This window comes from Apteryx rowi, unplaced genomic scaffold (genome assembly GCF_003343035.1).
Source record: "Apteryx rowi isolate R43461 unplaced genomic scaffold, aptRow1 scaffold_47, whole genome shotgun sequence".
Lineage (NCBI taxonomy): Eukaryota > Metazoa > Chordata > Aves > Apterygiformes > Apterygidae > Apteryx > Apteryx rowi.
This window is the reverse complement of record NW_020450727.1, coordinates 3,293,014-3,316,833: the sequence shown is the minus strand read 5'-3', so window position 1 is coordinate 3,316,833 and position 23,820 is coordinate 3,293,014. Positions and strand designations below refer to the sequence as shown.

General features: G+C 48.2%; 1 protein-coding gene across 1 annotated transcript in view; it reads right to left on the bottom strand.

Moving 5' to 3' along the window:
• The window catches only part of MARCH4 (membrane associated ring-CH-type finger 4), a 37,999-nt gene extending 15,032 nt beyond the window's left edge, over window positions 1–22,967 (bottom strand). Inside the window, exons 1-3 of the mRNA XM_026077956.1 lie at window positions 22,821–22,967; window positions 16,789–16,944; window positions 7,354–7,546 (exon numbers count right to left, since the gene is read on the bottom strand). Coding sequence (XP_025933741.1) covers window positions 7,354–7,546; window positions 16,789–16,944; window positions 22,821–22,967 — 496 coding nt within the window. The remainder of the gene's footprint in view (window positions 1–7,353; window positions 7,547–16,788; window positions 16,945–22,820) is intronic.
• Between the last annotated feature and the right edge of the window lie 853 nt (window positions 22,968–23,820).

Genomic DNA, 23,820 nt, shown 5'->3' with positions numbered 1-23,820 from the left:
ACTGTATTGGAGCTCAGTACTCACATTATGCCCCTGCAGAAATACCCATTGGTGAAAACAGCACACATGCACACWCTCTGGCTGGCCCACTCTTCTCTCTTATTGAATAATCAATGCAGCATTAGATAAAAATAGTTCCCATCTTTCAGGAACAGAGGGGTTGCATGTCTTGGCTTTGTGGAGCATCCGACATTCCTGCCTAAGGGCCAAGAAGTCAGTCGGCAGATCAACTGTGCAGCTTCGCTTCTTGTGCTGCTGGCCCAGGTACAGAGCCCTTAATGAGTGGTTCCTAGGGACAGTTTCTGCCCAGCGAGGTTGGGAGCCCCACAACTTGCCCTGTCCCCCACTGTTCCTGTTTCCACGCCCCCTCCTTGCAGCTGATAATCAGTGATCTGCCGGACATGCACACTGTGGCTGGATGCATGCAATCCAAGATTCACAATGCAAAAAAAAGGCATCAGCTGCCTGCCTTTATCATATCTGCCTGCTCTGCTGGTAGCACCTGGATCCAGTCACTTCAGTTAGCTCCAGGTAGCCATGGAAAACTGTAGGGACCTTAAACTCTGGGCAAGAAGAGAGAGTGAGGTAGATGGTAGTGAGGAAGAGGTACTAGACTCTAACACAGGGGGGACAACTTCAGTCTATGTTTCCCAAGCTCACCTATTGTTTATCCCTGTCCTCACTCTCCAGCCAGCTAGACCCTGTGAGTTGCTCTATTCCCATGACTCAAGGGAAAATAATTAGGGCATGGGGTTTCTCAGAGCACATTGCCAAGGGAGAAACAGTTATGACAGGCCTCTCCCCTTTTCCCCATGGTCTCCATAGGAAGAATAGAGTGCTCAGATGCAAAGAGTGATTTTAGAGGGAGGAGAAAGAACAAAAGCAGGAAAATATCAGTTATGAGGTTGTTGTGAGCAGGAAAGCACAGTGTCATCCACAACACCCTTCTGCAGAACAACTGGTGCATGACCGGAAGCTTCACTACTGCCCATACAATGGTCAGCAGATGCTAACAGAAGAACCTTTTCTTTCAGTCATACTAACATACATGAAGCTGGGCTGTCCATCCTCACCCTYATGGGACTGTCTTTCTCTCTCCTGGCCTGTTGGCTCCATTTTGGATGTTATCTGAGAGAGGCCTCTCTGACTGCAGGGACACCTTGGCTATGTCTATTTTTAAAGAGACACTCTGGGATTGGCTCATAGCAAACATGATCATCATGCTCCCAGACCCTTCTGCCCCTGTTTGCAGGCAGACTGGACAAGAAGTGTGTGAGCAGTGTGGCAAGCAGTGCATTAAGATGAAGAGCATGGTGGATCTGCCTACTCTCATGGATCTCTTCTAAGTGTGTTGAAGTCATTCATGTTCACTGTCTGGGTTGGTCTCAGGCTTCTCCTCCAAAGGCATTCACTCAACTTGTCTGCCTTGTGCTCTTCATTTAGAGTGTCATCAAGTCAACACATGGGTTTGGTGCCTCCCCAGAGATTGTTCTCTACTACTGTAGCAATTCTTCCTACTTTCTACCACAGGGGACAGTACAGACCTGAGAGACAACATCCACTTTCCTCTGGAAAATCAGATCATCAATACAGATGAAGACCAAGACCCTGAAGACACTTAACTTTATGGTTTCTCTTGATTTTGTTGGGAATTTGGCCTCTAAATTGTTTGGATGCTCAGGGCCCAAGTGACCTGGCTAAAAAACACTCTGAGGCTACCTCAGCCTGGCATCTCCTCGATGAAGCAAAACCCATTTAAAACGAAACCACATTAGTCTTGGCAGGAAGCTTGAATTGTGACCGTCTCAAGGAAGCTCCATTAATTACTGTTCCCATTGCACTATGAAAGATCAAATGCTGTGGATCAGTTTTAATTGGCTATTGATTTCTTATGTTATTACCTACGGTTGTGCTGAGATGCCATCAGATGTACTGGATGCTTTTGATTATTCTTCCTGGCAGCTGGAATTAAAAACAGCGGGCACACACTTCCTGATCTATAATGGATTGCCATGGCGTGCCAATGAAAATCGTTGGCAGGATGAATGGTCCTGCTTTGCTTGTCTCTTGTGCTATTGAGCTGCAGTGCAGCTACTGTTGTGAAGGCAAATACCTCAGGGACTGGCTGCCAAAGAAAGCTTCAAAGAACATGAGGATTTAGTGCTTACAAAAGTGAGCAACTGACAGCACCAAGGCAGGGGTGAGTCAGAGTACAAGGAGTGGATGGGCATGGACAGATCAACAGCTACCACCACACAGTGATCCAAGGAAAGGCAGATCAGATTGCTGCTTGCGTGACTGGGGATAATTCCCCCCAGCATGCCAATCAGATGGATGCCCATGTGTGAGCGCATACAGGACTGCCCACACAAACCATAACAGCTACAACCCTGTGTGTATAGCCTGCTAATTGCCCTCCTGAGATGCAGTTCCCCCTCAGAACATATCTGGTGATTTCCTTAGCCTAGACTGTGACATGCTCTCATTAGCTGGCAGAGTTCCTCCTTGTTTAACAGGAGATTGTTTTCTGTCCTCCTGACCCCAAATGACACTCTAAACTACAAACACTGACTTTCCCTAATTGCACCTTGACAGAGAGAGAGGCAAACCCCTCCTTCCTCTCTCCAAGGACTGCCATTTAATTAACAGGCAGGTATCTCTCAGGATTTACAGCCCAGCTTTAAGCTGCTACTCTCTCTACTCAGTACCTCAGGCCTGTGATGACTCACTCCAYTTATTTTTACATTTTGATACCTGCATTTCTGCTAATCCCTCTCTATGCCAGCTTTCTGGATTTACCTCTCATGGACCCATGGGGAAAGCAGTTATTCCAATGAACTGTCCACATCTCCCTTTTCATTCGCTTCCTGGTTATTGATCTCAAATATTTATGTTGCAGATGCCTTTATAGCAGAACAATACCTGTGCTGGCACCGTTACCAGATTCTAGTTTAATACAGTTCTCATATCTGCCCTATAGACATGACCAGAGATAGCACACATGAAAGAGAGAGAAATCAGAGTCAAAAATGTTTGGGCTGGCAGGATATCAAGATGGCTAGTCCTCCTTCCCAAACTGGGATCAACCCTCCCCAACCTTGACAGTTCTTGACAGCTGTTTTTCTCACTAGTTCTTAAACAGTCCGGTATTGGAGACTTCCACAATTCCCAAGCAATTCTTTCCAGTGATTTCTACCCTCCTGTTATACATCCGAGAGCAAGGGGGAGAACAGTGTTGAAAGAACAGCTTGCACACCTTGTTCAGAGGGATACGGCTTCTGGCACCTGAGGCCAAATTCTTTGTCCTGATGGTGGTGAGCAGATTCATTTCACTTTGATTGTGGTTCTGTTTCCATGGTGGATGAAGGGGTAGCAAATGGTATCCCTTACAGCTGTCTTTGCTAAGTGTGCTGGGATCTAGAGAAGCCCAAAGAAAACTAGTCTGTTACTGAATGTTAGAGGTTGAGGGTCAGCCCTAAGACCTCTGGATTTTAATGCATGGATCAATAGTCTCTGAGTTAACAGCCCTATTTTGAGAGCTCATCTTGGAGCAGATCTCAGACTGTCTCAGATCAGGTGCAGCTCAAGTAAAGATCATGAGCACCAAATGGTCTGTGCAAATCCCACATTTGCACATGCACCCGAGGGAACTGTATGTGCAAGTGAGCACTTGTGCCCTCACCTTTGACTCCACATTGGAAAAAACAGTGTTGCCATGGCATTACCCATGCAAACTGCCATAGATACCTCTGCTGTGGCAAATTGCTACATAAATCCCTTGATGAATGGCAGGGACTTGGCAGAGAGGAGATCACACAAAGCAGCTGGGGAGGTGCATTTCCTGTTTGGCGATAGTCAGGATCTCTGCAGATCTGSTGTCTTCTTCAGCTTTGAAACTCTAAGGTGTCAGATTGTGCCTTGCTGAGCACCTCTAGTGACTGGGTGTGCAAACCCACCTCGTGGACAAATGTCACTAGCTCTTCAATGGACATGAGAAATCTAAGAACAACCAAAGTTGGAACTAGCAGGAACTGTGGAGGAGCTCTGCCTTGGCACACCTGCATTTTAGTAAATACCTTGCTTTTCAAACCTCTACCCCTCTGCCAGGGAAAACAAAGTGCAGGGGGAAAGAACAATTGGAATTCATACAATTAATGTAGGACCTACAGCATAACATTCTGCATACTAAGGCTGGCCAGCCTGTTACCAAACAAGGCACCAGTGCATGTTACATTAGCTGACCACAGCAAGTGTAACAGAACTGAGTGTATTTACTGTCCTGCTCTTTCCCCATCACTGAGCATTTCTTTGTTCCTAAATCTTTCCTATCCACCTACAGGCTGGAAAGCAAAAGGGGAAAAGGGGCTGGAGAGTGGAGGAGGGGAAACCAAAATGCACAGACTGCGCCCTAGTATTTCAAGAGCTGTTGTCATTGCAATTATCCATGAGAGGTTTTATCCTGAAGTTGCAGAAGTGGAACTAAAGCCCAGGGAGGGATAACAACAGGCTTTGGGCCATGCTAGCAGTCAGGAACAGAATTCTGAACCTCCGGAGCCAGCTTTGCCTGACTGTGATCAAAGACATTGCAGGAGGCTGCAAGGTTTGGGAGAAGTATAAACAGAGGGAAAATAGCTGTTCCATAGTGAGGAATTCACTGTGAGGCTTCTCTGGAGCTGGCATTGATGCATCCATTGCAGTCAAGGAAACCTATAATTAATAAGGAATTAAACCCAGTTGTTGAGTTCCCTTGATCAGCCCCATCTGCTGACCTGACCTGACCTGATCTCTCTGCAGGACAAATCAGCCTTTTGACTAGTACTGATGCAGCCCTCTGAAATCAGCAGGGCTGTAGAGATGTCACTCAGAAGAAAGACCTGACTGTATCARCAGCCAGGGAGTCACAATTCTCTGTGAGGACCTCATTTGTCACTCCATTCAACCTTGCAGAAAAGGAAGAGGAGGAAGAGGCAGGGAGGAGAGTGAACAACCAGTCTCAGCCTACCACTGCTCAGAGCTGCCCCTCCACTGCAGAGCAGCGAGCAGCATCAGCCAATATGGATTGTGGCTGGATTGCATGATAAATGCATATTGATGCATGATAAAAGAAAGTTTTACACGGGGAGGGCGCAGAGGCCTGGCTTCATGCATATACTGACATTTCTAGTGAAATGTATACAATGTCTCTGGTGGTCCCAAAAAATCACCTTTCCTGGCTGAACATGAGCGGGCTGCCTGGCAGTACAAGCAAACATGCTGCATACAGCAAGCGGAGCCATCTCTGGTGGACACTGCTCTGAGGTGCCAGGCAAGAGAAGCCACGTATGGACATGTTAACTCAGTCCATCTGGACCCCTTCCCATTTCCTTTTGAGTATATGGCCCACTGGGACTCCCAGCTGTGCAGGGAAGACTGTAAGGGAAAGGGCTGCCTTAAGCCCTGACTCTGAAACGTTTCTGGCAAGGGGATGGCTTGCTCTTTGGCTGTAAAAATCAAAGTTTCCAGTTTAGGGCACTAAGCTTAAGGGTGGGGTTGCATCAGTGGGATGCAAAGGAGCTTTCTTCCTCCCAGAGCAGTTGGAGAGGATAAATAGATTCCAGATCCTTAAAAAAAAAAAAGAAAAAAAGAAAAAAACAAATAACCTCAAATCCAAATCTGTCTGCCTGGTTCCCCTTCAGTTCATGGCTGGTATGTTTTGTTCTCCACCGATGGTGTGGGAGGTTTTAGCTTCTATTGACAGATGATGAGCTAATCAGTTCCCCTCAGCTCTTGAAGCTTTATCAAAGCCAGCTAATCATGTTACTGACATCCGTCCAGGCCAAGGCTCTCCACTTCCATCATCAGCCAACAAGGCAACACACATGCACACTGCACCAGCATAGGGGTCATTTTGCTTCCAGTCCCAATCTCACTGACAAGAGGATGTCAGCAGTGGCTATATGTACCAATATGGATGCTGCCTGTCTCTCTCTCACCCGCCTTTGCCACTCCTTATTCCTGGAGATGTGTGACAGCTCTACCAGCATCTCATGAAGAAGCAGGATGATCTCTGAGGGTCAAGCTCATGTCTGGTTACCAGCACAGTATTGGCAACAGTGGGAAGAATTGGTCTGGGTTTTGACAGGCCCAAGTCCTATTCTAGAAGGATGCTGAAGCCAAGAGCCATTTGAACCCAGACACTGAGGTGTGTTGTCCAGATCTTTCTCCTTGGCACTGGGTTTGTTTTACTTCTGTACCCTCATTTCACCAGCTACTGCTCTGTGATATAGTCTGTACTGCTTCTCCTGAAGGTTGAACGGAGAGCTGTGCTCTTTTCCTCAGGAGTGCTTCTACGCACAAATACAGATCTACCAAAAAAGAGAAATGGCTTGTCCCACTGAATTTCTGGGATTTATACCTTCTGCTTTACACCACTGATGGAAGAAACCTGTCACGAGGAACTCTCTGGGACCCTCTTTGCTTCCTGGCAGGATCACTTGAATCAATGTTACCTGGTAGCCTGTGCTTGGGTGGACAGTGATCAGGAGCACATTTGGAGATGGAGATGTTTACTGGACTATTTTGGTAAATGTCACTCTTTCAATGGCCTGGCTTGATGAGTGCCTCTGCCATTAGGGATCACCAGCTATATCCCCCCTTCTGGCAAGTCTGCACTGGGGTTACAGCTTGAGGTCTTGGGGAGACACTGCTGCACCCAGGCTGTCTGTGGGCAGAGATCTCGCCCTCACCCCCACCTCCTCCCACACCTCCCTGCACAGATGGCTGGCTCAGAGCTGATCAGTGCCAGGGGTTCTGTCCCTCTGACAAGGATCCTGGGCTGGGCCATGACTCAGGCTGGTTGGGTCTTGCAGCTCCAGGAGGGGCAGCTACCCCTGCCAGTCAGAGACACTGGGCTGGGGAGCCGAGCTGTTGCATGTGGACAACTTGCTTCTGGTTGCTGGGTGCAAACCAGGCCCTGTTGTACCTAAATATGGGGCACTCCTTAAACTACCTATTTCAGAAGGGAAAGGAGTGTCTTTCCCAGTGTTAATCAATGGCCTCACACTTCCTAACCCCCCTGTCCTCTCTGCCCTCTTCTTGCTCTGAAGAGAGATTCATTTCCCTGGTTTGACTTTCAGTGTGTTTGTGCAGTTGCTGCAGGTCCCTCTGCCAGCCTGGCCAAGGAGATACCCCAGGGCTGCAGAGGTGAGCAGAAAGCATTGTAAAAAAGGTGCCATGAAAGCAAAGAGGGAGAAAAGCAGGGGGTTCAATCCGAGCAGAGCTGTACAGGCCGGCTCTCCATGTGCCATCTCCCGCTCCTTTCTGGGCGTGAGTGGGTGGGCGACATCCACCGTGCCATGAGATGCATTCACCCACCTATACAGACAATGTCCATGAAGCCATACATTCCATAGCAGATCTGGAAGAGCAGGTCCTGGCGCTGCCATTTGGCTGAAGGACTGAAGGTCGACCAGATGAGCCACGAGATACTGGCGATGAGGAAGAGGGAACCCAAGATGGCCGCTGCTATCTGAACCTTCTCAATGACTGTCAGAGAGATGGCCTGCCACTGCAAGGGGAGGCAGGGGGGAGAGGAGAAGGGACAAGCGGGAGGGAGGAGGGARAAAAAAAAGAGATTAGTTAGATGGTGAACAGCACTGTTTTACATCGTGGTAGTTTGGAGATCCCAGAGAGCACCTGTGACRTGATATGTGCGCCCTACACGTAGATCCTTTCAGGCAGTGCTGAAATGCAGACACCTCTGGTAGGGAGCGTGACAGTTGTTTCCTGACAGCATGGCCCCACGTTTCCTGACAGCATTTCAGAAGAAAAATGGGGAAGAATCCTGCATCTCACCAAAAAAGGCACAGAAAGCTGAGTCAGGCAGCATGGACTGGGGGCAAGATACCAAAAATAGCATCCCCACAGCAGCGGGTCTGTGATGGCCATCACAAGCCAGAACATTCAGTTGCTACCTGAATTGGAGGCCAAGGAGCATCCTGGGGCCACAGCATCCTATTGCTGTGACCGGAAGGGCCCTAGAGAGTTGAGCTGTCCTTTAGAGGTCTTGCATGTAAGCCATAAGCTGGTTTCTGTGCCACTTTGTGAGATCTGACAGGATCACAACACTAGGTAGGATCTCGCTGAGGAAATGCACATCCCATAAAACATGTTACAAACAACACGAGTTGCTGTGGTCAGGACTSCTTGCCTGTAGGGTGATGACACATTGAGGCTGTGTTCCAAGGTAAACAGCAATGCTTCTTCCTCAGAACAAGAAAAAAGTAGAAATAACTCCCCTAAATCCATTCATTATGTCAAATAGCTCTGTATAACCTACAGTATAAATATCCTGAGCCTGGACTCCTCTCTGTCATCCAGAATAAGCCCTCCCTACTCTTATTTACACTGCTGAGAGAATGGCCCTGTAAAAACTAAGAGCTAAAATTGCTTTCTCTAACAAGATTTGGGGACGTGGTCCATGGCTGCTCCTGCAAATCAGAAATCAAATGCTTAAACAGGCTGGGGAGAGGTAGTCTCTTTTGGCATTGAGGTATATAGGCCACCTGTAGCTGTGAGACACATGCCCTTGAAATCTCAGTGGGACTGGCAGAAGGATAAATAAAGGTGGAATTCAGCCTCTTGCAGGTATAGAGGATTCAAAGGAACTGAAAAGCTTTAGCCTGAATTCAGCCCTCATTCAGTGTTCCTGTGAAGTGGTAACTCTGGAGAGCCCAGATCAGCCTGCCCATCTGTCAGGCACACGCTGAGACAGCAGGGTCACCTGTCAAGCCTTGTGCCACCATTTCAGAGAGCAAGAAGGAAGTTCAGTTGCTGGGTCCTTCTTGAATGGTTGGTGCCTCAGGAGAGTCCAGGCCAGCCAGGAGCTACCAGTGTTTTTGGACTGTGGACGTGACTTTGAGCCCTGCTCGAAGGGCAAAAAGGATAATGGGAGACATGCTGGGGCAGGCACTATGACATTGCTACAAGTCCAAAGACCAGAACCCTAACCTGGATGCAGCCCCCTGCAAAGGGCTGCCTTTGGAGAGGAACAGACAAGAGCTTCAAACTGTTGCTGAGGTGTGCAGTTGCATCTGGAAGGAGATTACTTGGCTTGACTCAGAGGTGAGCTGAAGTGTCCGCCTCTGCCAGCCTTGGTCCTTGGCTCATATCCTGCAAGGGCRGGCAGCCTTCAAATCAGTTGTCAGGGATGTGCAGCATCAGTGAGGTGGGTGGTACCAGCTTATCTCTTAGTTGGCCACAAGATAATATAGCCATAAAGCTCCTGAACAGAAACAGAGACTGTATCCTGCTGAGCCAGGCCTGGGCTCAGCTAACCGCAGTCTCCTTCCTGCCATCCACTGCAATGGCTGGCCCAGCCAAATACAAACACAGAGCACTGAAGACATGCAATGATCTCTTAAACAGCCCATTCCCACTCTGCCCAAAGACCCAGCCTGCTCCATACCTCCACCAAAGGCAACCACACCAGTGGCCCCTTCATGCCATGAAGAACATGAGGTAGTGAACAGCCCTCTTTCGAAGGCTGGGAGCTTGGTGGTGCCATTCATGACCGGAGGATCAAGGCCAGATGCTGGAGTCCAAAAGAGATGCACAGCCATGCAGCTCCTCTCCTGTCATGAGACAGAGCAAAGGCCATTCCAGGGCTAAGAGGGGGCAATGGGCCTTCTAGCATCTGTTTCTCTCAAATTAGGATTCTGAGGATGGGACCAGCAGCTACACAGTCCTCCCATCAGCGCTCTTCAGCTTCGTCCTCACAAGACTAAGCAGAYGCAGGGCAAATCAGCTACTGGTATCATCAACTCAGAGCTCCAGGACTACAGGTGTGTGGGTGTGTGTGGGGGGGTATGCGGGTGGGTTTGTACTTTCACCTTTGAAGCTTTCTCCAGATCTTGTCTCCCCTTCCACTAGCTCTGGCAAATATTGAAGAAGCAGGAATGCCTTTCAGTACGTAGTGCTATGTGCTAAGGTTTTACTGCTAGTCACTCATGCTGACCCATGTGCCTCTGTGCCAGCCAAATCATTCTGCATCATTTCTCTCTTGAGAGGAGGTAATGGACTGGCCACTCACTGTCTGTCTGGCAAACTGCAAGGCCTGTGGCAGCAACAGGTTCTTCCAAGGTAATAATTAAAGAAAAAGAAGCAGCAGCTGATTTCTACAATTAACAGCCATGTACAACTAGTGTCACTGCTTTTTCCAAGACAGGGAGATAGGTAYAATACTGAAATTGTTATACTATCAAAGAGGACATGGCTCAGGGCACAGAGAAGTTACACTCCTGAGTGCAAACTTCAAACCYAGCTCTCTTCAGCTGGGAATAGGGAGGCTGAAACACAGGCAGGACTGCTGCCTGACACTGCTCTGCTGGTAGCAGCTGCCAGGCAGTTCACTGTGGTGATAATGAATGAACCTGGAGTCCTTCAGCCGTGCTGGGTAGTAGGAGACTCTCCCCCAGCATCTTGCGCTAAGTGACTGTGACACACACAGCAGCAGTCCTGACTCTCTTCAGGAAGTGGCACTGGGGTGTGATTACCCTTTGGCAAGGAGGTAAATGGGTCAGAGCTGAACACCGGGCAAAATAACTGCTTGCAAAAGAACTTAATGTTTTCCAAAAAAAAAAAAAAAAGTTGTATTTCCTCTTTGGCAACACTGAGAACTGCAATTTATCATCACACCTAGCCTGGACCACCAATAACCATCAAGAGTTGGAGGGTTTTTTAATCTTTTAATTCCATTTTGTTATACATCCTCGGGTAAGAGGTATGTACAGAGAGAAAAACAGGGGCCATACAGAGGGTAAAGCATGTTACCCAGTGAAAACATAGACAGAAGTGTCCAAGAGTTGTTCAGAGGTGGAATGTGATGATGAATTTTAGCTGCAGGAGGTGGGCCTGGTGCATCCCTGCACTGACAGTCTCAGGGGCTGATCTCTATCACAGTACTGTGCCTTTCAGATTTCATAACAGCCCTTAGATAATCACCCATTCTCCTAATCCATCTCTATGATCTTTAAGGCCAGCAGACCAGGGATTTGGTGGGTGACCCTAGTGGCCTCAGGTCACTGCTACAGCTGCAAAAAGAAAGGTCTTAGCAGCACTGCAGCATCCTTTTACTGGCACTTTTGAACCCCCCCAGAGCTCTTTGCTTGAATGCCTGGTTATGGACACAAACTCCTCCCTCCAAATCTCCAACTCAAACATTCATGTTCTAGCAAGGTCACAGTGTCAGGGAGTCCCACCTTGCAGAGGAGAGACCTCAAAATGAGCCCTTCTATCCTCAGCTTAAAATGACTGCCAAGTCCCAGGTAACTGCTAAGTTGTATTAGAAGTTCACCTTTAACAAGTGGCAGCTCACCCAAGTTGTCAATCAAGAGAATAACTTCTAGTCGGGTAGAAAGCTCTACAGATGATCTGCCACTGCTGAACAGGGCAGAACTAAGGAGCTGGTGGTACCAAAAAGCTTTAAAGGCTCCTATGGGATAGCAGGAGCAGCTTTGTGAACTCTGCGCTTACAATGGCTTCAGAGCATGCTGAAGCAGCTCTCTGCTTGCTCTCTGTGCTTGCCACCCACACTGGAAAAAGGACTCCTTCCCTCCAGACACTCTGAAAAAACGTCCTCTTTCACTTWGGAGCTGGCTGGCTCTTCTCTGCTACCGTGCTTCTTGGCTGACTGCTTTGGCACAACACCCAGATGTGAATGTGCAAAACACCAATCTCTCTTGGACTGTTTTCCCCCAATTTTCCCCAGTTTCCCCAGTTGCAAAGCTCTGTGACCCAAATGCCTCAGAATGGGTTTGCTAGGAGCCCAGGTCAGACATTTGCGAAGATCTCAGCCAGGGGTCAAGCTGGGGCCTGTCCCTGCTGGTCATGCCATACTTGTTCTTTTRCACTATTTTGTAATTTATGTTTTAAACTTGGGACAAGGCTGTTTCCCTGTTTGCTTCAGTGCTTCTGCTCAGAGACTTGTGACTGAAAACCCCTGTTGGAAATGTAACGCTAATTAATAATGTCATTATTWTAATATTTAGGGCCTGATCTGTATTTCCCTTTGTCTGGCACCTACCGTCTCCAGATATTCACAAGCACCAACATGAGCAGATCCAAAGCATATATTTGCCTGCAGAAGAAATCTATGTCTTACTGCAGCAACTTGCTAAGAAGACTTGCTTGCTAGAAAAGCCTTCCTACACTCCTCTGAGAGCTCCCCCATCCCTGCCTCAGGCAGTTCAGTTTATTTTTATTGCTGTATCTGACACGTCCCCTTAGTATGTATCATTAACATCCTGAGCTGTGCTAGTCAGCAATTTCATTTTCAGGCCCACGATCACAAGCAGGCAGCGTTTTTTCCTAGAAGGATAAAGTGGACCATTCCCAGCACTGCTTAGGTCTGACTCTCCCCTTGCTGCTGTCCCAGGGCCCTGGGAATCCTCTCCAATCACCTTTTGGAAGATGGCTTTTCTTTCTACAAATTCACCAAACAAATTTATCCTACAGCTACAATAGCTCCCTTGCTGTACATTTACAGATCATGTTGCTTATTCAGATACTGCAAAGGCAGCAGGGAGGAAGGAGGGTCTGTTCCCAAAGCACCAGGGCTGTGTAATGAAACATGTGCAGTGATGAAACCCCCTCTCCCCCATGTGCCACAGCATCTAATAAAACTCAGGCTACGGTATCTGTGTCCTAGAAAGCCCCTGTTACGAGGCCCATCCCGTGATATCTCTGTTGCTATGACTGCTCACAGTGCTTGCACACTGGAGCTGAAGGGATGAGCTCAGCAGGAACCAACCAAGGCTCATACTCAGGACAAGAGATCCAGCAAACAGGGACAACTAGGAGGCTCCAGTGAACTTGTCTCTGGCCTTTTTGCTCGGGAGTTCAGGCTGAAGTTCAAGCACTCTGGTGCCTCAGCTGCTTTTCTTGTGGATGTGGGAGTCCTGATGAAGAGGCCACAACAAACAAACATTCATCAGCTCTTAACGGACCACCACCACAGTCAAACTAGAGCTAGAGGAGAACTGGTAACAGATCCCAACCCCAGGACTGGTTAACTGAGGATCTTTGGAACTGAAACAACCCATGAGACAGAAAGAATCAGAGACAGCAAGTGTAACCAGAGCAGAAATTCCCCAGACTTTAGACAGCTGGAGGTCTGGAAAGGCTGGTTCAAGCTGATCTTGTTTTCACTAAAATCAGAGGATCTGATCCTGCTTTTAAAAAAAGTGAATGTGGCTCATCAGTGGTTACTAAGGAGGAGGATAGAGGAGATCCAATGCAGAGTCCTGTCATGGTGGATAACTCCCCCACCACATATCAGCACCAAAGWGCCTGCAGTGTTATTAGATGCTTCCAACCTTGTGTCTTCAGGGTTTAAAAACTTTTTAAAGTCATAGTTTTTGCACAAATATTGCAATGAGGAGAAGGATTTAAAATCCCCCTGCCCACTACTCTTTTCTCTGGGACTGGCAGACTAGGCAGCAGGAACATGGATGTAGAGAAAAAGACTCAGTACCCTCTGGTTTGTCACAGCCTGTGGGATATTTTTGTTCATTTGCTGACTGACTGCTGCTTGGCGGACGCTTTCAATGTTCTCCGACAACCTTAATCCCCCTGTCTCAGCAGGTCTGCAATGTTGTTGCTTTAAGACCTTTGCTATTAAATCCCAGCAGTCCAGGGCTGGGGGTTAATTTATAGAGATTCATTCTGTTCTGTCAGAATACCAGGCCGGAGGCCTCTCTCTGGTATGAGACATCATAACAGCCTGGAGGTTGGAAGGAATCTGTGTTAATTATATATGAACTGTGTTCCCCCGGCTGTAACTTCTCTGCCCACATCATGAGTCTCCACACACGTCTGGCCCATGCCATGCTCCTAAACACTCCARAAAATGTGCAGCATGTGTCAAAATGGGCAGAGAAACGTGCAAATCCTGGGGAACATGTGGGCATCAGGTGTGCTGAAGTACAGCATCCGGTCAGATCAATTAGACTAGCTCCAGGGAGCCCAGGGCCTGCCAGCTGCCTATGTTTGGCTTTCCAGTGGGCTGCCACAGGAGAAGGCACAGGAACAGTGGCAGGGGATATGTAGGCTGTGTTGCTCATTAAAATCCAGACAGGCTCAGAGCATCACCCAAATCAGTTTCACTTCATGGCRGGGGGAGGGCAGGGGGAGGCAGGGGGTGAGTTTGTGTGGTCCTTGCCTGTATTATGGTTGGTCTGGAATAAACAGATGACTAGTTTCCTACAGCATTTGCCCTCCAAAATGTGTGATTGAGAAATTCAGAGCTTTCTAGTAAGAATAAAACTGGGCACAAATTCCAGCAGACCCAGAGAAGAAAGGCCAGGGATTACTGCTTTACTTAGAGACATGCTTGTATGTCTAGGTGTAGCCTGTTATCCATATGCAGAATGAAGAATGAGCAAAAGGGACGCCCTTTCCAGCTACACAGTATTACAACAGCAATACTTTGTTATGGCACAGAGTGCCGGAGTACTGCAGTCCCCTGTCCCTTTCCCAGCATTGGAGGATGGAGGGAACCACAGAGGAATGAAGGAAACTCTGGGGGCATGCTTGGTGCTGGGTTACCCGAGGCCCTAGCCCCTTAGTCCTCTTGGAAAGTCCAGGCCTTGTACATTAGCAACTGCCTGGAGGATTTCCTCATGCTAGTGCTTGTGTAGCATCTGCTTCCCAGAAGTGGCTTTGTGCTCACACTACACAGGCGCCTGGGCATGCAGCTATAACTCTACACATGCTGCATTTATTCCAGACCAAGTAGCTTTTCACTCCAATTGCTCCTTGCCAAATCTCCTAGCATTTCTCTCAGAAATGCTGTGAAGCCTAAGCCAGAAACATGAAGCCCTCAGAGCTCAAGGTTTGCATGGTCCTCTGGAAATCTGTCTCTCAGAGCTAAGCTCTGTAACTCAGTTGCTTCTGCCCATCAGCTTTTATGTTTGTGGCAAAGGCCAATAGATTAGGCCACYTTTTAAGACAGGAGCCTAAAAAGAGCAACCATTTGTGCAAGCATTTGAAATGTGCATGTGGGAGGGGGGCTTGTCTGTGAATGGCTCTAGCAAATTTTGGCCAAGTGAGGAGCAGGGTGGAAGTCAATGACCCATTGCCCTGAGCTGTATAAAGATGTAGGGCATTTGGAGGCCATCTAGTATAGGCAGTGCTGGTTACRTTCACACTCACAAATCTGCACCCACGAGCCTTCGACACTGCTCGGCATCACACCCCTGATCTGAGACACATGAAGCATTAGGGCACTCATAGACCAGCTTTCCAGAGATAAACAAATGCTGCTTTGTCAAAATCTCCCCTCCTGTTTTTCAGTCTGGTCTGAATTACTAGAGCCAAGAAATTAAAACACCATGGTCTGGGCTTTGGGATGAAACCACTGATCTCTTTAGTCCACAGCACATGGAAAATTGAATCAGAAGCTTTAGAGCAGGGAGTCTTTTTTCTTTCCCCCCGCAAAACTTCCCCACAACATCCCACTAATTTTGCTACTTCATTTAAGTATGGATTCCTAAAGAGCTGTCCCTCTTTCCTTACTGTGTTTAGTGACCTTAGGATTGAAAAAAGACAAACAGAGGCAGCAGTTTGGAGGAGAGAGCAAGGATTTACATTACCCTCTTCCCCCCTTTCCCCCAATAAAATGGGTTTGCAGCTCCCTGGCAAGGTCTTTGCCTCCTGTCAGAGAGCAGTGAGACCAGCAGAGAGCCAAAGCCTCTCAGCCAGGTGCTGGACAGAACAACATCCTTATAGACATGGTCTAAACCATGGCATGCTGCTGTAATATCTCTCCAGTCCAGGTGATGCTAATTAAGCAGTAGTGCCTGAATCTAATGGGCTTCCTTACCTCTGAGGCACTAATGGCGCTCAGCAAATGCATGCAGCAATTAGCCCAGCTTCAGGTGTTGCCCCAGCAATAAATCAATAGCTATTAAGGACAAATTATCCAGTTTTTAACAGTCATACAATTCTCCCCATTCTGAATCTTGACTTTCAATTGCTAGCCTGTGTGGGGCTTAATAAACCCCAGTGCTTCTGAACTCAGAAAAGAAGGTCTTCTGATGCCTTTTRCAGCCACTTACATAAAGACGTGCTTTATCTGTTGTGTGCACACCTGCAAATGATCACTGAGAATCAGGCTTAAAGAGACCAGAGCATCAGCTCCAACATCCTTACTGCTATGCCAGGATGTATTTGCTTGTGGGTGAGCAGTAAAGCAAAGAGGTTTGCAGGATCAGAAGAGAAGCTGGAAGAGCCCTCCATCCACCTCCTCCATCCCTCATGCCAACACAGAAGAGTCCCAGGAGGAGGAGATTGGGGTTAATGGCACAACTCTAGACAAGCGGGTTTTCAAGACACTGTTTTGCTGTAGACTTTTTGTGTCCCCTGTAGGAAATCCCTTAATTCCTTTGAATTCTTGTTCCCCATCTGCCCTTGGGGAGATGCATCTGCAGTCTCTAGTGGATGAATGCATCTGAAGGGCTATGAGGTGTTACAGTACTACCACATTCACACAGCTGTTTATGCAGGAAGAAAATGAATGCAGAAATTTTCAAAGGAGAGGAAGAGCAGACTCCCAACACATTCCCCTGCTTACTCCCAAGCAGAACACGGGGTCCCTCTGGACCAGCCCCTGACAACCCTTTCTATAGGGCTCAGATGAAAAGATCCCTCTGCACAGGGAATGAAAAACCACGCAGGTAAAATCCAGTTGCTCCCAGAAACAAAAATAGAAACAAGAATAAATAGACTTTGAAATGTCTCTAGTACCTTTACCTGCAGAGGGTTCTTTGTGCTTATGGCAATGACGTGATACTTGTAGTAACACAGCTCACAGCTCCAGCAGCCTCTCTCGCTAATCCATTTGATCAGACATGGCTGGTGCGTGCATTTCACCGATCCATCGCATCGACATGGGCTCAACAACTCCCCCTGAAAGAGAGAGACAGCATCAGCAAGGCTCCCCTCCTCCCACAGCACCCGAGCATGGCACGGCATGGCACGGCTGGGCAACCACATGTAGAAGCTGGTGCTGGCCTAAGTGCTCCCATCATCTGCTCATTTGCTCTACGTTTCTTTTTACCTGGCTTATGCAATCATGCTGTGTCCATCGGTTTTCCCTGTAATAATTCCTGGCCAGTCTGAACAGAGTTTGACAGAGATGTAGAGGTCTCAAAGACTGAGGTCCTACAATTTTTCAGAAGGAGATGGGTGGGTAGATGAGAAACACCCAGTATCACTACTGAAGAAAACTCTAGATGAATACAACTCTTATTAGACCCAGAGAATCCACCCTGGACTGCAACAAGCAGACACAGATCTGTCAGAAACCAGACACTGCTGTTTCACTGCTCAGACTTCTGGCTCTCTGCAACCTTTTATAAAAAAGTATTTTTTTTATAAARAAAAGTTCCTGGTGAGGAAAGGTGCTAGACAGACTCTGCTGGAGAATGGTGTCCTGCTCAGCCCAGGGCAGCTTCCTTGAACTGAACCAGGCACCAAGGAGGAGCCTGGCCACTGTGGCCTTTGGTCTTTCTGCGCGACTGAGTCGTGCCAGACATGGTGGTGCTGTTCCTCTCCGGGAGCTGGACTGAGCCCAGTGCCATGCAGTACCTCCCAGGAATTGCCAGGTGGTAAATGTTTGCAGTGCTAGATGCAGATATCTCTTTCTGAATGCTTCTGGATCAAGAGGAGTGAATCTGAACGTAGGTATCAAGCGTGTGCTTTAGATCCATGTCTTTGTGTACCCATAACCCAGCAGGGAAAAGGTCCTCAAATTTCACCCTTAGATTTCAGGGATCCATGTTAGGTCTGAAGGCCCAAAGAACAGAGAGCCACACTGGGCAAGAGTGATACCTTTTTATATGAAATCTAATGCAAAAAAGTTAATCATTTCATTTACTTCAGCTAGGTGACCTGAAAATGTCATTTTTCATAAAATTTCAGCAAAACTGTAAATAACTGTTTACATTACAAAGCCAGACTCCATTCTACCTGTCACTGATTTTCATTACACACTGGAGGGGATGCGAAGGGAGGGGAGTGGAGCAAGTAGGATTTTAGGATCTGTGGATTTTTTTTCATCTGAAAAGGTGCGACAGAAAAAGACAGGTCTATCTGGAGAAGGAAAATGGGAAAAGATTAGATAGGAGGGAGGTGTGTGGGATGGAGGAGCACTGATGTTTGACATTCAAACCGTCTGTGCAAGGTGTAGTTGGAGGAGCTGGAATGCTGCCGTGTGTGTTTGTGCCCCTTGCTGGAATGGTGGTGGAAAAGCACAAGTGCCGTAAGAAACCTACATGAGCACATGCTGCCAGCCAGGAGGCAAACGGAGAGGGATCAGGACTTAGCACAGCATTCCCTCTCCCTCACCAGCTAAATCTGTGCCTGTGGCATGCCCCCTCTGCTCTGAGCTCTCGGGGGGAAGTAGGGCAAATGAAGTCCAGCTGGGAGGCAAACCCACATGTCATTTTTCCAGGCATCACCAGCAGCTCCCCTTTGTAAGATATCATGGCCAGTCTGGTACAAGCATTGCTGCTTCGTGGCTCTGGCCTAGCCTCCTTTTCTCAATCCTCCTTGCTTTGCCAGCCTTGTTTTCTCATGAGCTTCACTCCTCAGTGCGCAAGTTTGATCCCAGCACCAACGATATCCCCAGCTCTGCAGCATCCCTGCATTTCTGCCTCACCACACACCAGTGTCTCCTGCAGGGCTTAAAAGTGAATGACCTGGGTTTTGCTTAAAGAGCAGCTAAAGCACTGGTGATGCAGGATCAAGAATGGGGCAGAATGGAGCAAACAAACAGCAACARCCTCCAGGCAAAAGTAGTGGATAAAAGTAGCCTGCATTGTGCAGAGGGGCAGGGGAGAGACTCACCGTGGGTTCTTTGGCTCTGTAATAAATGAATCGACAACATCTGAGCTCTTTTCTTCAGAGGCAGAAGATGTCCGTAAGCTTCCCATACCGCCGTGGGGACCCAGTCCCCCTGTCCTAATCAGGAGTCTGTAACATAGACAGTCCTGCTGTCTCCCGCAAGAACTCAGGACTGAATTGTGGAGATTGGAAACCCCCAATTTCTTGATATTTTGCAAATCCAGCAAAAGCCTGATTTATCACCATTTTCTCCAGCCATGTGAAATATTATATCTTTGCATGTGGTGCACAGCTATTTTTGCATACTGTGAAGCCCAATTCTGTACACAGCAGGCATTCATAAAAAGTGCCAAATGCACACACGTACACATGCACTTATGTACCACAAGAAGAATAAACACCAAGGGCATATTAAAGGAATAAATTCTTAGTACAGCAAAGGAGAAAATCTCTGCTGACTGTACAGTGCGCTCAGGAACAGTCCGTCAGCTGTGATTAACGCATGAAGGATTCACTTTACAGAGACCTCTGCTAAAAACCACACACACAAAAGCAAGACTAAATGAGACACAGATCACAGCAATTAGAGATGGAAATTACACCCCCAGTGTCCATTTCTGTCAGTTTGTAGAAGATGGTTCTGCACAACATATCCTCCAGTGCTTCAAGCAGCAGCATTCCCACCAATTCCCTTTGGAACTGTTCTCCAAAGGCCCCTTGAAGGGAGGGAATAACTCCCAACACTTATTTTTGCAGTTTTCTTTTGTTCAATTACATCTTGTCGTTCAGATCAACCTAAGCAGTATTTCTGCTTTGCCAGCAACTAGTGGAGAAATGCTCCCTGGCTGCAGCTTCCAGTAGATCCTCAGCTTGCTCTCTACCATCTCGTTCCCTCTTAAACAACCAAGAGGGCTTTGGACTCAGAGGCATCTCCTTCATGTTTTGTTATCCAGGTCTAAAGCAGGGTTGGTAACAAGGGTGGTAAAACCAATGTCAACAGAAAGGGAATTGGGACCCCAGATTCAGCTATTATCCTGCCAACATATGGATAAAATACTGCTTTGTGGCTCAGATGCTGAGCTCTGAAAGGCCACGTGGGCCCCATCACTGGGGGAATATTGTCCCTACTAATGTTTAGCCCAGCCATGCCTCCTGCCTAGCACTTGTGTGGGATCTCCTGGGATCCCCATCCACTGCCTCGATGAACTGGCTGGGGCAGAACTGTCCTGATTTAGGGGTTTCTATGGCTTTGCCACGAGTCAGAGCGTGGGCCTAATTCTGCCAGCTTCCTGAAATTAGCTGAAAAAGCAGTTGCCTCAGAAAGCAGCCTTTTCAGATAGCTGCAGAGAAACTGGGATGATATTGCTGGAGACGAACTGGGAGCCTGGGTTTGTTCCAGCTCTGTCCTCTCTTTATGAAATCCCAATCCGTGTCCATTGCAATATGTCAAAGTGGGTAATGATTATCTGGGCCCTGCTATTTTAAGCCTTCTGGGAGGGGTTCTGAGGAAGGATGGAAAAAATTATTGCTAATGTGAGCTTCTGATGCTTGGTATATCCAGGGAGAAAATAGCTAGATCAGGATCAGCATACTGATGTCGGTGTTTTACCCGGCCATTTTATTTGCTATTTAACAGGCTCATCTGTGGTGCTGGGACTCCATCCACACATTGCTACCAAAGCTGAAACTGCTCACCCACCAGCAGGCAGTTGTGGGAAGTGTTTCCCAGGCCTGTTCTTTTAACTACAAATGAACAATAACAGATTTTCCCCTTTTCTGTCCCTTTCAGACAAAGGACTGTCTAACTTGGTTTAACCCCTAGCCCTCCCTCATACTTGGTCTGACAGAGAGAGCTGAAGAACAAGCAGAGTCCTGGGCACGTCCCAGACCTCCCAGCCTTTGGATGTGCAGGTGCAAGCCTACCTGGTCTCCTTTTGAGCACACCAGGCCTGGAGATGGCAGCTGCCACTTGGCCAGCCCATGGTCTTCCAGGCTCTTCCAGCTCCAGCTGCACCCACTGCAGAGCTCTCTGGCCTCCTATATCTGCTTCTGTGATCCCTCCTTACACCAGCTCAGCTGGAAAGAGCCAACGTCCTACTACTGCAACTATTAAAGCGAGCCTTTTGAAAACCAGCGCAAACTGTACAACAAACTGTGACAGCTGGTGGTGATCTTAGCACTTGCAGATTTTTCTCAACTGTGTGTTTTCCTTGCTCAGGCACAGAAAGTAGCATCAGTTGTTAGCATCATCAGCAGGATCAGTGCCATGGGACAGAGCAGGGCAGTGAGAAGCTAGAAGAGTTGCCCACACCATGAGGGCTACAGCCTCTCTCTGGATATGTGCATGAAGCTTCTACTGATCACAGAGTAGCTACACACATGGCTGTGACTGCTAGCATTAATCTGAGTTTGTCTTGTTTGGAAAAAGGAAACTGGGAATATTAATTTCAGGCCTTCAACAGAGTCTCCTAAATACACTTAACTTCACATTGAATTTAAATGCAATAGGAAGTTTTATTATGGCAAATAAATGCCAAATGATTTCTATATTAAGAACATAATTACAGAGGAATTAACTCTGATGGCAAGAAGAAACCCATTGTTACATAGCTGGTAAACTTCAATAAATATGTACTAATGATCACTCTGTCTTTACACATGCTTACAGGAGCTGCCCCTCCATCCTTTTAAGCCTAAACACACACTTTACTATAARCATCTCAAATGCTTCCAGTGAGTACCCTCCTGTGCATGAACAGTGCGCCAGCCAGCAAGAGACAACAGGAGACACATAATAAGTACCTCTGAAAACCTGAAGTCATGTATTTCCATTCTGCCTTCTCTCTGAGCCATTTAAAGTATATATATATATATATCATATGAGACTCCAGCATTGTGGGAGATTGAAAGCGGACCCAGCAAGAAGAGGGCTCACATTTCCCATGGCGCCGGGGAACGCTTATCCTGCTGCTCATGGTGGGAGCCCTCCTGAGACCTGCGTAACCTCCTGCAGGGCCCTAGCACGATGGCAGCTGGGCAAGTGGCAGGGCTGCAGGCAGCATGGGCCAGACATGGCAATGGCATGTCAGGGGCACCCAGCAGAGCCGGGGGTCAGTGCCAGCTACTGTGCTGGCAGGACGGTGGGGAAGAGTGAGACCCTGCTCCCAGGTGGCTGAGGATCGCAGCATGGAGAGAGGAGTTATGGCAGGCAGACTTGTCCCAGCTCTTACAGGGACRGCTGGACTTCATTGCCAGCCTGCTTTTGGGATGGAGCAAAGAAGCCAGAATACCCTGAAGGAAGGAGGAAAAAAAACCCAACCACCCAAAGTGCCAGCAGGTGGATCAAGAAAGGAGCTACATTTCAGCCAGGTGGCAGGAGGAGATGATTACATCTGAGAGAGGAGATGGGGGCAAGGAGTTGATTCAGGCAGCCACAGCCTTGTGACAGTCCCAGGTGTTGCTCCACACCGAGCCTGAAACACACCCACCAGGAGGTGAGAGACATCCTTGTGCGGGGTGGGCTCCCCTGGCCGGGCAGGTCCCTAAAGTGTGGGGAAATTGTGTGATTATAGAAAGAATTCACCTGGTGTCTTTGCAGTTCCCCTCCTGCTCCCGAGTGCCTCCGTGGTTGGGATGGGCTRACCCTGCAGCTCCCTTCTCGAGCTGGGCGTTTGCCTGGTAGACAGGGGCAGTGCTGCCCAGGGCCAGGGCCAGGAGATATCTCTGCACCCTGGTGGCGCTCAGCCTCAGATGGYAACGAGTGCCCCAGCCCCAATGGGGACATGCAGCTCTGTGCAGGACAGGAGAAAAATCCAACTCCAAACAATTATTCCTGTTGCTCAGTGGCAGCAGCAAAGAGTAAGAACAGCAGAAACCATTTAGGGGAGACTTCGTGAGGAGGATTCGAATGAGGGTTTTATAGGCTTTTGTAAACACACCGAGGCACACAAATAGCTCTTCTCTCCAGGCTGCTTGCGTCGTCTGCTGGCATAAAACCAGTCGTGGGATTTGGTGTGCTCTGAATGGCCCCGAACCCCACGGCTGGGGTTGTAATCCCTCAAAGCCGTGTTTTGAAGGATGACCATCGCCCTCCTGCTTGGGGGCGGACGGTGGGTTAGGGGAGGTGATCCATTTTAGCGAGGAGATAAGGACTTACTTACTTAAAAGTCCCAGCAGAGAGGAGTTTCCAGCCTGCAGCTGCCTGCCCAGAATTCCTGGCTTGGGATCTTGGCCTGGGAGCTCCCTGGAGCAGGACTGTCTCTCAGGAGGGCTCCAGCACAGTGAGGTGTGGGTCCCTTTTGGGGTCCCCACAACAGTTACAAGTGAACAACCCCAACCTGGTATGGCAGTCCGGGGGCTTTGAAATGGGTGCAAGGGGGCACAGATCTATTGTTTTGTGGTTATCTGCAGTTTTCGATGGCTATTAGCTGCTCCGGCAGCCCTGCGAGTGCGGCACTTATCTCCGGCAGGGCTATGACTAACCTAGCAACAACACCCAGGCATCCCTCGCCTGCAGCTTCGGTCTGAGCAGAAAAGGGGGGATAAAGCTTCAACCTCCCCAGCAAAACCACTAGGGCTTCTCAGGACATGGACAGGCAGTCTTATTTTGGGGCTGTCTGGAAATGTGAGCACTGGGCCGGGGAGGGATATGTTTCACAAAGTCCTGGGCTAAAACCAAATGTTTGCTCCGGAACAAATCCTGTCTGAAAAGCCATCACATTTGCAGAAAAACTCCTGGTGCTCTGAAAGCAGCACAAATTGCCTTTTCACCCACAGAAACTGCCTTCTGCAACACCTGTGAAGAGCGGGGCTCTTTCCCTGTTGATATCGGAGCTCTGAGGCAGCCAGACTTTTTTTTTTTAATTAATTTTTTTTTTTTTTTTTGCATCTCTGATGAAACCCATGTTTGCGGCTGGTGAGCACAGCAAGGCAAAGGTG